Source organism: Canis lupus, chromosome 8, assembly GCF_003254725.2.
Source record: "Canis lupus dingo isolate Sandy chromosome 8, ASM325472v2, whole genome shotgun sequence".
In the NCBI taxonomy this organism is placed as follows: domain Eukaryota; kingdom Metazoa; phylum Chordata; class Mammalia; order Carnivora; family Canidae; genus Canis; species Canis lupus.
The window spans coordinates 62,964,288-62,977,596 of record NC_064250.1 but is presented as its reverse complement, the minus strand read 5'-3'; the positions used below and the strand labels follow the sequence as shown (position 1 = coordinate 62,977,596).

Below are 13,309 nucleotides of genomic sequence, written 5' to 3'. Positions count from 1 at the left end.
AAGAAAGACCTGCTTTCTTAATCAAATCCATCCCACTCAATAGACTCTAATGAAATGAGTGCTGCGTGCCAGGCCCTGGGGATCCGGAGACAGGACACAACCTCAGAGCTGTCACAGTGTACACGTGGGATTGGTATGAGACAGAAAGTTCTTGGAGGCCTAAGCAAGCACAACTGGGAGCACTCTAACTTGTGGAGGCCTTTCAGAAGCACTCCTTCATAAAATAGGCAAAACGATCACTTCTCTCTTCTTAATCTAGGGACCAACACGTTCCCCGCAGGCAGGGATGAAGCTGTGCCATCCTGTTTTTCTAGAACTCATGTGAAACAGTTAAACACAGGAGGACTTGCTTCTCCCTGAGAAGCATGAAGGTATCAGAATTCCCAGCAGAAAAGAGAGACCTCTTAATAATAACCAACATAAATAAATAAATAAATAAATAGCCTTGTGCCCTCGAGTTCCTTCCTGGAGAACAACTTCAGATAAATTGTGTACTTCTCTTACCAAGTGACCTGAAAGAAAGGCCTTTCTTCTCGATAACTAGACTTTAGTTTTAAGGGAAGTTAGAAGTTTTCAAAGTTTACAAGAAAGGTATAAACTGATTTTAAAAAACCCCAGGCTCACAGAGATAATAAAAAATGCATTTAATAGCATGTCAATATACAGCTTAAATGTATAGTAAGTCTTCTTGTAGTCAGTGCATTACAGGGATAGAGAAGAGAAATATCATTTGTGAATGCACAGTCAAATGCTAAGTAGAAGTGCTGATAAATCTTGGTGCTCTTACACTATTAAAATTCCATTTTATGAAACATAACTCCGGGTGCAGTGCTCTGTGCCAGCGTGGGGAATCGTCTGGTCCAGTATGCAATCTACAGTTTTAAATTGAATTGTATACAAGTGTTAACAAAAGAATAAAATTTATTATTCACAAAACTAAAGTGGTTATCATAAAGCTTACAAGAAAAGTACAGCCTAGAACTAATGAGTTGAAAAATTAGTTTTAAAAATAATAAAACTTACTGGACAGTTTTGGAAAATGATATTATAAAACAAAGAAAACAATTGGCACAGTTTAACCACCTAATTTCTAAGTGCACTTTGTAATGGTCCTTGCAAGCTGCCACTTTTTCCCAGGATAATGACAAAAAGCTTCAGTCAAGTGTCACTGGCTTATGGTGACGGGTTTTTTTTTATTGCATTGCCAAGAGTGGATTTTAAGAAAAAACACTACAAAGGTTTCAAAAACCCTATTTATTCTCTATCATCAAAAATAGCAACAGGGGGACTTATACAACTTTTCTGTGAGTACCCACCAGTCTATTTTTTTTTTCTTAAAAAAAATAGAAGTTAGTTAAAGAAAAATGATTTGGTTTTTAAAAAATAATGTAAGGAAACACTTAATCAGATAGCCCAAGGAGTCATCAGAAATATGTGTAGCAAGAAAGCTTCATTTTGGCCCTCTCCGGCCTTTGCACGTCTTTTTACTAAACTAGAAAGAGAATGTACAGTACCAATATGTTCCCCAACCTGCTTGGATCAAATTGTTTTTGTTTTGAAACCCATTATTGCTAAACCAGAGTGTTGACACTGAGAGCCGAGGAGTCCACTCATAGAGGATAAAATTGGGAGGCCGCATCTGAGGACTGGATCTCCACCTGGGCCATTTTGAACTGAGTGCACTGCAGCCACTTGCGGAGGGCTGCCAGGCCGGCGCTGCTCGGGGCCGAGCCTGGGGGCGTCCTTAGGCTGTGATGGTTCACGTTGTTCTGAATGGCCTGGAGGCGAAGCTGGAGTCCCGCAGATAAGTGCTGTTAAGGAAGGGTGAGATAGCTAGTTTAGTTTCTTGCCTTCAAATGTTCCCGGTCCACCCAGGGAGTGCCAGCCTGGGCTTCTTCCGCAGGCAGAACTCAGCTGTGTGTGGGGCTGGTGACACAGGCAAGGAACCGTGATTCTAAAGGCCCAGATCTGTCTGAGTAATGCCACTCCCATCTTGACTCGTTCAGTGCAGCGGGAATCTGGAGCTGGCACGCCGTGTGTGGGCTGACATATACTCCTGTCCTCCTGGAGCCGGTCACCACACAGGCCTGTGCTCCGCTGCCAGCGCCCCGGGTTCAGACCCTAGCTCCTCTGGGGACAATTCTGGGAATGAGGTTTTTCAGTCTGTGTTTGGATTTTCTTATGGGCAAACTGGGGAAAGTCATACTTCATGGGGTTTTTGTTTTATTACGGATATGTGAGCTAATGGAGGGTTTAAGACAGAAGTGGGCACATGAGAGTCACTCATTACATTTTAATCATGATCACAGTCTCTCTGTTCTCATGTTTATGCACATGAAGAAGCTGGGTGGTGAGCCCTGTTGGCCACAGATTTCCCTAAAGCTGGGGCAGGGGAGGGGTGGGATGGAGGAGGGACAATCTGGAAGAAGAAATGGTTTTCACAGTAAAAGAATGACATGTGGAACGAGGGAGCAGGTCCCTTCCCTTCTGGCTCGGTTGGGTCATTCGTTCAATGTTAGCCTTTCTTAATAGAATTCTTCCTGTCACAAAAAGTCCATTTTGGTCTTTCTTTAGAGTTTATTTATTACATTTATTTTAAGTAATCTCTACACCCAACGTGGGGCTTGAACTCACAACCCTGAGATCGAGTTGCAAAATCTATCCGACTGAGCCAGCCAGGTGCCCCACAAAAAGCCTATTTTAGTGGCCAGGCCTGTATTCTGAGCCTTGCTCAGACTCAGATGCCCCTCCACCCACACCCTCATCGACAGTGAATAATACGACCATGGCTTCTGCTGTCACCTGGGCCTGCAGCCTCTTCCTGGGCCCACAGAGACTCCTGCTTGATCAGCCCCCTGAGGCCAGGAGCAGGGTGACTTCACCTTTCTCCAATAGTTAGTGGAGCACCACTGAACCCTGTGAATGTTATGACCTTCTCTGGAGGTAATTCAGCTTCCAGTCTACCCAGGGACAACTTACCTTGATATTTGACTGAATCATTGGCAACCACATAGGTATCAGCTGTGTGGAGAAACACAGAAGCCTTGTTATTAGCGTTCTCCATCCCCACCCCCATAAGCGTCGCTTACTGCTCAGGAAAGCAGGGCACACAGAACCCCTTTAACATCACAAAAGGATGGGACCCTGCTGCGGAGTGATCCATTATCGGAAAAACATCTTTCTGAGGCCAAATCCCGCTGAGAAGGTGGCATTGGGAGGTTAATAAGTGCCCCCATGAGTGCTTGAAACACACACTTTACAGTAAATGACTGATTGTCTCTTGAAAGCTACCACACACGGGAAATTAAATGTGTATTTATTTAATTAAATCCTCACTTTCTTGAAACAGAATTTCCTCCACAGGATCTCTAAAATTGAGTCTCTGAGTAGGATGGTGACTCTATTGTTAAGAAAATATCACAGGGAAGTGGCTGAGATGCTTCAGGGACAGAAAAAAGCAAGCCCTGAAGGAGCCTGGCTGTGATCTGGAAGGTGGGACACAGCAAGAGAGACGGGCCAGAGGTCTGAACAGTACTGTCACACACAGGCGAGTGGAGGGGCCCTGCTCGGGCCAGAGAGCAAGGCGCTCAAACTGTGGGCATGTGGGGAGCCTTGCCCTTCTGCTACCTCTCTGCTGTGCCCTTCCTTGGAGGTCACAAGGTGTCCGTCCATCAGCAGCTCTCCTCTCCCTGCTCTGGTCTCTCAGCCATGGTTCTACCTTCTAGAACATAACATCTCATAAATCCAGAAGTTGGGGACAAAATAGTGTTTTCCAGAGTCTGTTCCACAGCACTCCAGTTTGGTGGGTTTAAATGGGGGTGGGACGCTGGTCCAACAAGTTGGGAAATGCTAGGTTCCTTATTACAGCACTGCTCAGATCTTTAATACACTAACATGCATCATACCTCTTCACTGTATTCCTTCCAACCCTCTGCTCCTGTTCAATAGAGGAGTACAGCTGTCATGGCTCAATTGTGCCCCCTCAAAATAGACACCGTAGTCCCTACCCACGCTGCTTTAGAAGGTGACCTTATTTGGAAGAGGGATCAATACAGATGTAATTAGTTAAAATGAGGTCATTTTACGGTAGGGTGGGGTGGGCTCCTAATCCAATATGGCTGATGCTCTTATAAAAAGGGGAAAATTAGGACACAGATATGCCCACAGGGAAAGCACAAGGTAAAGATGCAGGTAGGGGTCTACAAGCCAAAGAACGTCAAATATTGCCAACCAACCCCCAGAAGTTAGGGGGGAAGGATGGAACAGATTCTCCCTCACAGCCCTCAGAAGGAACAACTCTGCTGACCCCTTAGCCACAGTCACGGACTTCTGGTTTCCAGAACTGTGGGATAAGAAGTTTCCGTTTCAGCTGCCTAGTTTGTGGTACTAACTAGTAGGGCATGACTGTCAGGGCAGCCCTAGCAAATGAATACAAGGGCACACTTCAGGAAGCAAAGTGGCAGTGTGCCAAGGGGTGAGGAGGTGGTAGGGGTTCAGGTGATACTGAAGTATGGGCTCTCAGGAGAGGGTGATGAAAAACAAGTTTAGAAAAGCAGAGGTGAGGCCCCTCGCCATCCACCCATGATGATCTGGGTTGCCACATTAGGGGATTTGGATTTATTTCCAAATCCAATAGAAGTTCTGAAGAGGGGAGCCCTGTTCACTGTGAGCCGAAATGTGCTTCAAACAAATCATAGTGGCAGCAATCTGCAAGGTAGGGTGAGGAAGGATGTGGAGAATGGAGGCTGAGGCTTGAGTAGAGGCTGCCTCGATGGTCCAGGTAAGATCAGGGGTGGCTTTGGAGAGGGAAAAGGGTGGTTGGTGCCTGCAGACACAATCTGGGAGGGTCTGAGGACCCTCTTTGGAGTGAGGAAAAGGTCAAAGCAGAAGCTGAGGCTTCTAGCTTAGGCAAACGGGAGGAGCTGTGCCATGAAGGAAATGAAAGAACTAGCAGGAGGGCTGCTGGGATGAGGGGACAGTGTACCAATGACCTCTCTGTTCACTAGTCATGGCCACGGGCTGCAGGTTCATTTAACTCATCAACACATTCACACAAGCACACACACATAGACACACACAAAACTTAGTGAATTGAGAAATTACATTTCTCTCTATGTTTTTGTTCCCAAGGTCCAATCTGGCTGCTGTTTTGCTTTGAACATTCTGCTGAGACATACAATTTGCTAATTTGATTTCCACTGATGTTGGTTCCTCAACACAGTGCTCATCCTGGAGTCATGTAGCCATGTAATACTGTCTCTAGCATGAATGTTGTGTTTGGAACAGCATATGGTGTGTACCAGATGATATAACTGGACTAAAAGTCAAAATATCAGAAAATGTAAAAAATTAAAAAAAAAATCAGGAAATGACATTTTCTCTCTGCCTCCTCCAACCACCAACCCTTATTAACAAACTGTGGGATTACAAAGATCAGTGACAGTTAAGGCTATGTTCTCTGGCCATTAGCAAGACCGGCTCATGTAAACATTCTGATTGAGAAAAAGTAAGCTAGTCTAACCACTTCTTCTCCAGTCTGTACAGAAAAAAACAAAACAAAACAAAAAAAAACCCTCTAAGGGCCCTAATGCCTACAAACTTCTTTTGTTGACTTCTAATCTATTTAATATGGAGCAGACCTGTATGCCTCTTGGTATTTAGGAAAGACCCAAACTAACCTCCTGTTAAGATCCTGAGGGACCAAGCAGAGTAGGAGGCAGGAAGCACTAAGTACTCTGACCCTGGGAGGATACCTTTCCCAGTGCTATTCTTGGGGCTAAAGGCCTGTATGAGGCAATCAAGAGGAATAGTGAGGTTGGTTTTAGAAGGGTTTTTGCTATTAGCCCATTTATGAAACATGTGACATGTCATTCTAAAATATAACTGCAAAGGACCTTCAGATTTGTGATTTATGAATCTCATAACTTCAAGTCTTCAAGTTAAATCTCATTATTATTGATAGCATTATATAAGCCAGCAGTCATCCTATTTCAGGAATGCTAATTTGACTTATTGAATAACATTTATTTCAGTTCTCTTTTGCTAGTGGCTCCTACAAAGCTGTCAGTAAGAATTAGATGTAATTTATTCTGGGTTCTGTAATGTTATAATAAAGTTGGTTGGGGTTTTTTTCCTCTCTAGAAATGATATCCAGAAAACTGATGTATATTAAAAAAAATGGGTTGTTTTTCACCAAAGTAAAATTGATACCTTTCCTCTTATCTTGGTTTATGCTACAGGAAAAAATTAAAGACTTTCTGCCCAGTTAGACTGCATTCATTTCACTCCATGCTTGTTCCAGCTCTCAAAACTAAAATTAGGTGTGAAATTCTCTCTTTCAGGAAAGATAGAATAACAAAGACCAGATTTACCCTCCTGTCTGGAACAACTAAAATTCCATATGGAGTATATGAAATAATGATTTTCAGACCGTGGGCATCAGCAGTGCAACACAGTGATCCCTGAGGGAGAGGAAACAAGGCAAGCCCTACAGTTATCCTAGCTCACTGCCTAGAAAGCTTCCAGGACCTGGGCAGAGACTGTTTCCCTGTGTTGAGGAAAAGGAGCTGGGAGTCTAGAGAGACCGAGGTGTGTAGTTTGTCAGGCAGAGAGTACTGGAGGTGAGAGGGCTGCACAGAAAGATCCATAACGGGTCCCCCTTGAATCTTCAGCTAACTACTGACCAGTGCACGCATGTGAGGAAACCACCCAAGGCTGAAGACAAAACAACCCAAAAAGATGAGTGGTGATCACACAGTGCCAGCAATAATTTGTGTCTCCACAAACTAGTTAGAGTGGACAATTCTTTTTTTCCTTTTTTAATTTAAGTTCTTTAACAGAATATCAAGCAGAATACTCAGAAGGCTATTACCTTAGTAGTAAAGAAATATTAGCTCTAGACAAAATGCAGCTCTGATCACCTGACAAGGCTTAAAAGCAAGTCTCAAAAGGAAAAAAATCCTTCTAAATAATTTAACTGTATCATAGAATACAGCCCAAAAATATTTATAGGGATACAAAAATATCCAGTACCCAAGAAAGTCAACTTCAAAATCTCAAGAATGTAATAAAAAATTACCAGGTATGCAAAAAAGCAGGAAAAGATGACCTATAATGAGAATAAAAATCAATCAATTGGAGGGACACCTGGGTGGCTCAGTTGGTTAAGTGTCTGCATTTGGCTTGGGTCATGATCTCAGGGTCCTGGGATCAAGCCCCACATCACACTCTCTATTTAGCAGGGAGCCTGCTTTTCTTTCTCCCTCTGCCTCTGCCCCTCCTCCCTCACTTGTGTTCTCTCTTTCTCCCTCTGCTCTCTCAAATAAATAAATAAATAAATCTTAAAAAACAAAAAAAAAAGAAAAAGAAACTAGAAAAGGAAGAGGAGATTACAGCCAAAATGTAATCGTCAAAAACTCAATCCAACAGAAGGCAAAAGGAAAAAAAAAAAAGAATAAAAGATATAAAACAGATGGGAAATATAGAAAACAAATTGCAAAGTGATAGATTTAGGCCCAACAATGGCACAAAACACATTAAATGAAGACGGTTTAAAGACTCCCAATTAAAAGGAAGGGACTGTCAGACTGGATTTAAAAGAAATGCAACATCTAGCTATCTGCTGCCTTTAAGAAATAGACTATAAACATAAAGACACAAAGAGGTTAAAAGGTAAAATGATGTTAAAAAATAGACCATCCTAACAGTAGTCAAAAGAAAACTAGACTGCCTTTATTAATGTCAAAGTACTGTTCACTTTGATTCCTCAGATGATTCCTGAGAATGAAGACAGCCACTTCAGAATCCCTTTTATTAAGAAGACATACTAATCTTAAACATTTATGCACCAAATAACAGAGATTCATAATACATGAAGCAAACACTGGTAAACCTGAAAAAAATGAATAAACAAATCCACAGTCAGTTATGGAGATATTTCAATACCCCTTTCTCAATAATTGATACAATAAGTAGACAGAAGGAAGGACACAGAAGACTTGAACAACACTACTAATAAGCTAGAACCTGGCAGCATAGGAAACTACCCCCCCAAAAAGCAGAAGGGATATTCTTTTCCAGTGCACACAGAGCACTTACCAAGATAGACTATGTTCTGGGCCATAAAACAAATCTCAATTTAAAATAACCAAAATTATATACAGTATGTTCTCTGACCACAAATGGAACTAAAAATCCATAATAGAAAATCCCCAAATATTTGGAAAATAAATAACATATTTCTAAATAACTGAAAATGAGTTAAAATAGAAAGCAAAAGGGAAGTTAGAAAGTATTTTTTTTTTAAATTTTTATTTATTTATGATAGTCACACACAGATAGAGAGAGAGAGGCAGAGACACAGGCAGAGGGAGAAGCAGGCTCCATGCACCGGGAGCCCGACGTGGGATTCGATCCCGGGTCTCCAGGATCGCGCCCTGGGCCAAAGGCAGGCGCCAAACCGCTGCGCCACCCAGGGATCCCAAGTATTTTGAACTGAATATAAATGAGAACACAATATATCGAATTGTGGGATACTGCTAAACCAGGGCTTAGAGGTAAATTTATGATAGACAAAAAAATATACTATTTATAATAGACAAGAGTGAATTAAATCTAAAGTAATCAAAAGAAAGAATAAACAGAAATCAATGAAATAAAATGCAGAGAGAAAATTAATGAAAACAACCCAAAAGCTGGTTATTGTTGTTTTTTAATCAAAAACTGACTAAAATTGATACGCCTCTATACAGACTGACCAGGGGGAAAAAAGAAAAGTCACAAATCACCAATGTCAGGAATTACAGAGGTGGCATACTACTGATCCTACAGATATTAAAAGTATATTCTGCCAATAAAATTGACTACCTTGATGAAATGGATAAATTCTTTGAAAGACATACAGTATCCTAAAGATTACTCAAGAATAAACAGATAACTTAAATAGCCCTATAGCTATTGAAGCAATTGAATCTGTAATTTAAAACTCTTCTGCAAAGAAAATCTCAAGCCCAGGCAGTTCTACTGGTGAGTTCTATCAAATATTTAAGGGGGGGAAAAAAAACCCACCATATCTACACAAACTTTTTCAAGAAGCAGAAAAGGAAGGAATACTTCCCAAATCATTCTGAGGCCATCATTACCCTGATACCAAAACCAAAAATAGTTATCACAAGCCAAGAGATTTACAGCCCAACATTCCTCGTGAACATCAATGCAAAAAATTATTTTAAAACGTTAGCAAATAGAATTCCACAAGATATAAAAAGGATAAATAATACACAGCACAACCAAGTATGGTCTGTCTCAGGAACACAAGATTAGTTTAACATGCAAAAATCAATCCATAAAGTTTACCTTGTTAACAGTCAAAAAGAATAGTCAAATAACCATCTTAATAAATGTAGGAAAAGTATCTGAAAAGTTCTACGGTTTATTCCTGACAAAAATTTGTAGCAGACCAGGAATAGAAGGGAACCTTGCTCAGTTTGACAAAGAGTACCTATGGCAGCTAACATTTAATGAGCAAAGATGGATGCTTTCTTCCTAAGATTAGGAACAAGGCAAGGTTTCCCACTCTCATGACTTCTATTCAACTTGGACTACAGGATCTAGCCAGAGCAATACAATAAGAAAAAGAAATAAAAGGCATAAAGACTGGAAAAGAAGAAATTAAACTGCCTTTATTTACACATGACACAACTGTCTATACAGAAAAGCTGATGAAATCTACAAAAAAAAAACTAACACTAATAAATGAGTTTAACAGTTTGCAGGGTAAAAGGTCAATATAAAATCAGTTGTATTTCTAAATACTACCAACAAACAATAAAAAATTTAAGTATAAAAAGTCCATACCACTTATAATACCATAAAACTATGATATACGTAGGGATAAATTTGACAAAACTATGCTAGTCCTACATATGGAATCTACATGATATTGCTGGAAGAAGTTAATCAAAGCTTTTAAAAAATATATAGAGATATAGTGTGTTCATGGATTGGAAGACTCAATATTGTTAAGAATCTCAATTTTCCTTGGGTTAGGCAAAGATTTTTAAAAATACAACATTAAAGCATGATCCATTAAAGAAAAATTTGATAAATGGTACTTCATCAAAATTAAGACCTTCTGCTCTTCACAAGACACTGTTAAGATAATGAAAAGACAACTGCAGAGAAAATCTTTGCAAATCTCATATCTGATAAAGGACTTCTGCCTTAAAATTCAATTAAAAGAGAAAAAGATCCATCCCAATAAAAAAAAAAGGGCAAATAATTTTAACAGATACTTTACCAAGCAGATACATGGATGGCAAATGAGCATATGAAAAGATGTTTAATGTCATCTGTCAACAAGGAAATGCAACTTTAAAGCATGATGAGATACCAGTACACAATTTGTAGGATGCCTAAAATTAAAGATCTTTAACTAATGATCAGTAAGACGGAGAGGTGGAAGGATAGAAGAAAAGGAAGAAGAGGGGAAGAAAAAAAAAAGAATGAGAAATTAAGTTCTTTACTCTAAATTTATCACACTAGTATGTCTCTGATGTCCTTGGACAGATGACAAATACTTAAACTTTCATACACTAAACAGTGATTTAGAGTAGTAATATTGGAAATGAAATTAATTTACCTTAGAAAAAAGTTATAGCTACAAAATCAAACAATGAAAGATTATTTTCCTTGGTTTTCTGGATATCTTGTAAGGTGAGGTGCCACCAACCAATTTATAGGACTATAAGGTCATTTTCAGATCAACGTTCTCCAGTAATATTTTCATTAATTGTGTTAACATGCAATCACAGTCCAACATCTTTAATCCAGCTAGAGTCAGTCACAGTGGTAGAGCAAGAGCAAAAATAACATGATAACCATTTGGGGAAGGGTTGTTATGTGAGCCTGAACTCTCCAGTCCCCAAATCTGATAGTCAAAATTAAATCAGTTTTGTTTTCCTCGTCAAAGATACATTCAAAGTAAATCCACATTTGTTTTTAGCAGCAAGAAACAGTCTATAAAAATCATAAGATTTTCCTACCTTGACAAAAATTGTTGAATTGCATTCTTGCAATGCCTCCATTAAACTAATCACATGGAGACACACCATTTCTACCATCTGAAACAACAAATACGAAAATCAGTTCCACTCCCAGTGATCCGGAAGCCTTGAAACCTCTAGAATTTCAACTAGAACCTGGCTTTAAGGAGCTCCAGAGGTTTTACAATCAGTTGTGCCCTCTTTATCTGACTCAGGGCTGCCAGTGGAATTCAGGGATTAATCTCACTCATCTGCATGCAATTCCTACCAGAGGATACATGCCTTTTGCTTCACTCCTTCCAACTACAGAATTTGGCTGTAGGTTCTTTTCTCCATCTTGACCCTTTCTCCAGTTTCTTCGCCTGGAGTGGCTGTTCACTTATTACACACCTGTCTTTGTGGCTTTGTTCTCTATAGAACAAGGCAGCCACGTTGATGATGGTTCAAAATACAATGCAGAGGATGCTCCTCATCAGAAATTCCTAAGGCTGGGGGCACCTGGGTGGCTCAGTGGTTGAGTGTCTGTCTTTGGCTCAGGTCATGATCCCAGGATCCTAGGATGGAGTCCCTCATGGGGCTCCCCGCGGGGAGCCTGCTTCTCCCTCTGCCTATGTCTCTGCCTCTCTCTTTGTGTCTCTCATGAATAAATAAATAAAATAAAATAAAATAAATTCCTAAGGATGGATTTTGAACACTCCAAGAGGATTTTATCAGACTGGCATATATAGTTTAATAAGTTTTTCAGGATAAAACTCATCCAAACTCATTACTAGCATTATTTGTACAAAATTCATTTGTAACAGATTCATTTTCTAACCTTTGCATACCAAGAGATTTGGAAGAGAGGTATTAATGGTGTCTAAAAACTAATGACAGTAGAAAGACACCAAATCTCTAGTTAAGGTCCCAGTTTCATTGCCTGTAAAATTACAGAACAGAATGCTTGCTCTCTAAGTTCTTCTTCAGTCTCAGACTCTATGATCTGGGAAATGTTTATCTCAGAACCGTGTGTGCACCCTAAAACTGTCACATAAATTTCCTTTAAATTGAACTAAAATAACCTCTCTCCATACAGAATTGCCTTATAACATTTGCTTCCCCAAAGACAAGGAAGTGCTTCACTGAAGGAAATATATAATCCCCTTTCCAATTAGAGCTGAGAGAAAATGTTTCTTAGACTATTATCAATCAATCAAAAGTCATTTCCGGGATGCCTTTTGTGGACAGTGCATCGTTGGGTTTCTGGGCATAGAGGAATCATCATTACAATGCACTCTTCCAGAACTCCTGTCCCTCACAGATGAGAATTCGATTGATAAAGCCCCCACAACCAAGATACTAACTCCTGCTTTCCCAGCTGAGAATCCTCCAAAGTAGCAAACTGAATCAAAGAACTTCCTTGTCACATCTCCACATATCCTCCACTCTTAACTTCATAGGAGTAATCCAAGCTTGCTCAATGATGTGGGCTCATGCTAACAATACTCCAGGTATTTTCCAGCAAGATTTAGGGCAGCCCCTTTCTTGGTGAGCCATCCAAGTTAAAACTGAACTGGATTTGAAGATTGAGGGGCTTAAGTCCTCCCAGGGCAACTCAAAGAGGGGAAACTCTTTCCAGATTTTGAGCCCTGAGTGGAATGAACATATGTGGTTGATCTGCTCTTAAATACCACAAAAGGATGACCCAATTGGCTGGGGTTTTTCCAAATTGTCTTGGAATCCAAAATCTCCTGACTTTAAGGTGTGAAACAGCTCTTAGAGGTAGAAGTTTCATATAAATTTTCTTTGGCACTAAAGAGAGTGAACAAAAGTTGTTTTTACTAAATTGACTTGCTTGCTTTGTATTTCCATCAAAATTATTATGCAAGCAGAACATCCAGTTTATAACAGAAAAATCCCCCATCCATTGGTATATTACAATTGAGATCCTTAAAGAACAGGTAATGGGAGGACTGGATGTAGGTCACGCCTTTTAGCCACAAGGAGAAACTTATTCGTGGACTCACCACTTTGTTATGGGCCATCAGCTGGAGGATGCTGGGCGTTACCCTGCTCCAAAACTCTAGCGCGGTAAGTATCGCTGTGAAGCTGAATTCATTCTGACTTTGGATGTTTGTAGCTACGGCACTTTGTTCGCAATATACGGTCCAGAGCTGAGCAAAGATAAATGCGTGGAAGAGAGAGCACATGTGGAGCACGGAGGTCTGAAAAGGAGGAGACAGGAGCCGTTACCTCTCGGCGGGCTGCAGTGCTCCACAGGGCCTGCC

The 13,309-nt window shown here is 40.4% G+C and overlaps 1 protein-coding gene across 10 annotated transcripts in view; it reads right to left on the bottom strand.

Moving 5' to 3' along the window:
• Positions 1-629: 629 nt before the first annotated feature.
• Positions 630-13,309, bottom strand: part of UNC79 (unc-79 homolog, NALCN channel complex subunit) — a 239,274-nt gene continuing 226,594 nt past the window's right edge. For all 10 annotated transcript variants that reach the window (XM_025442760.3, XM_025442754.3, XM_035720124.2 and 7 more), the window contains 4 exons: positions 13,049-13,246; positions 11,043-11,120; positions 2,980-3,021; positions 630-1,811 (listed from right to left, as the gene is read on the bottom strand). In XM_025442760.3, the coding sequence (XP_025298545.1) occupies positions 1,611-1,811; positions 2,980-3,021; positions 11,043-11,120; positions 13,049-13,246 (519 nt within the window). In that variant the 3' untranslated portion in view covers positions 630-1,610. The remainder of the gene's footprint in view (positions 1,812-2,979; positions 3,022-11,042; positions 11,121-13,048; positions 13,247-13,309) is intronic.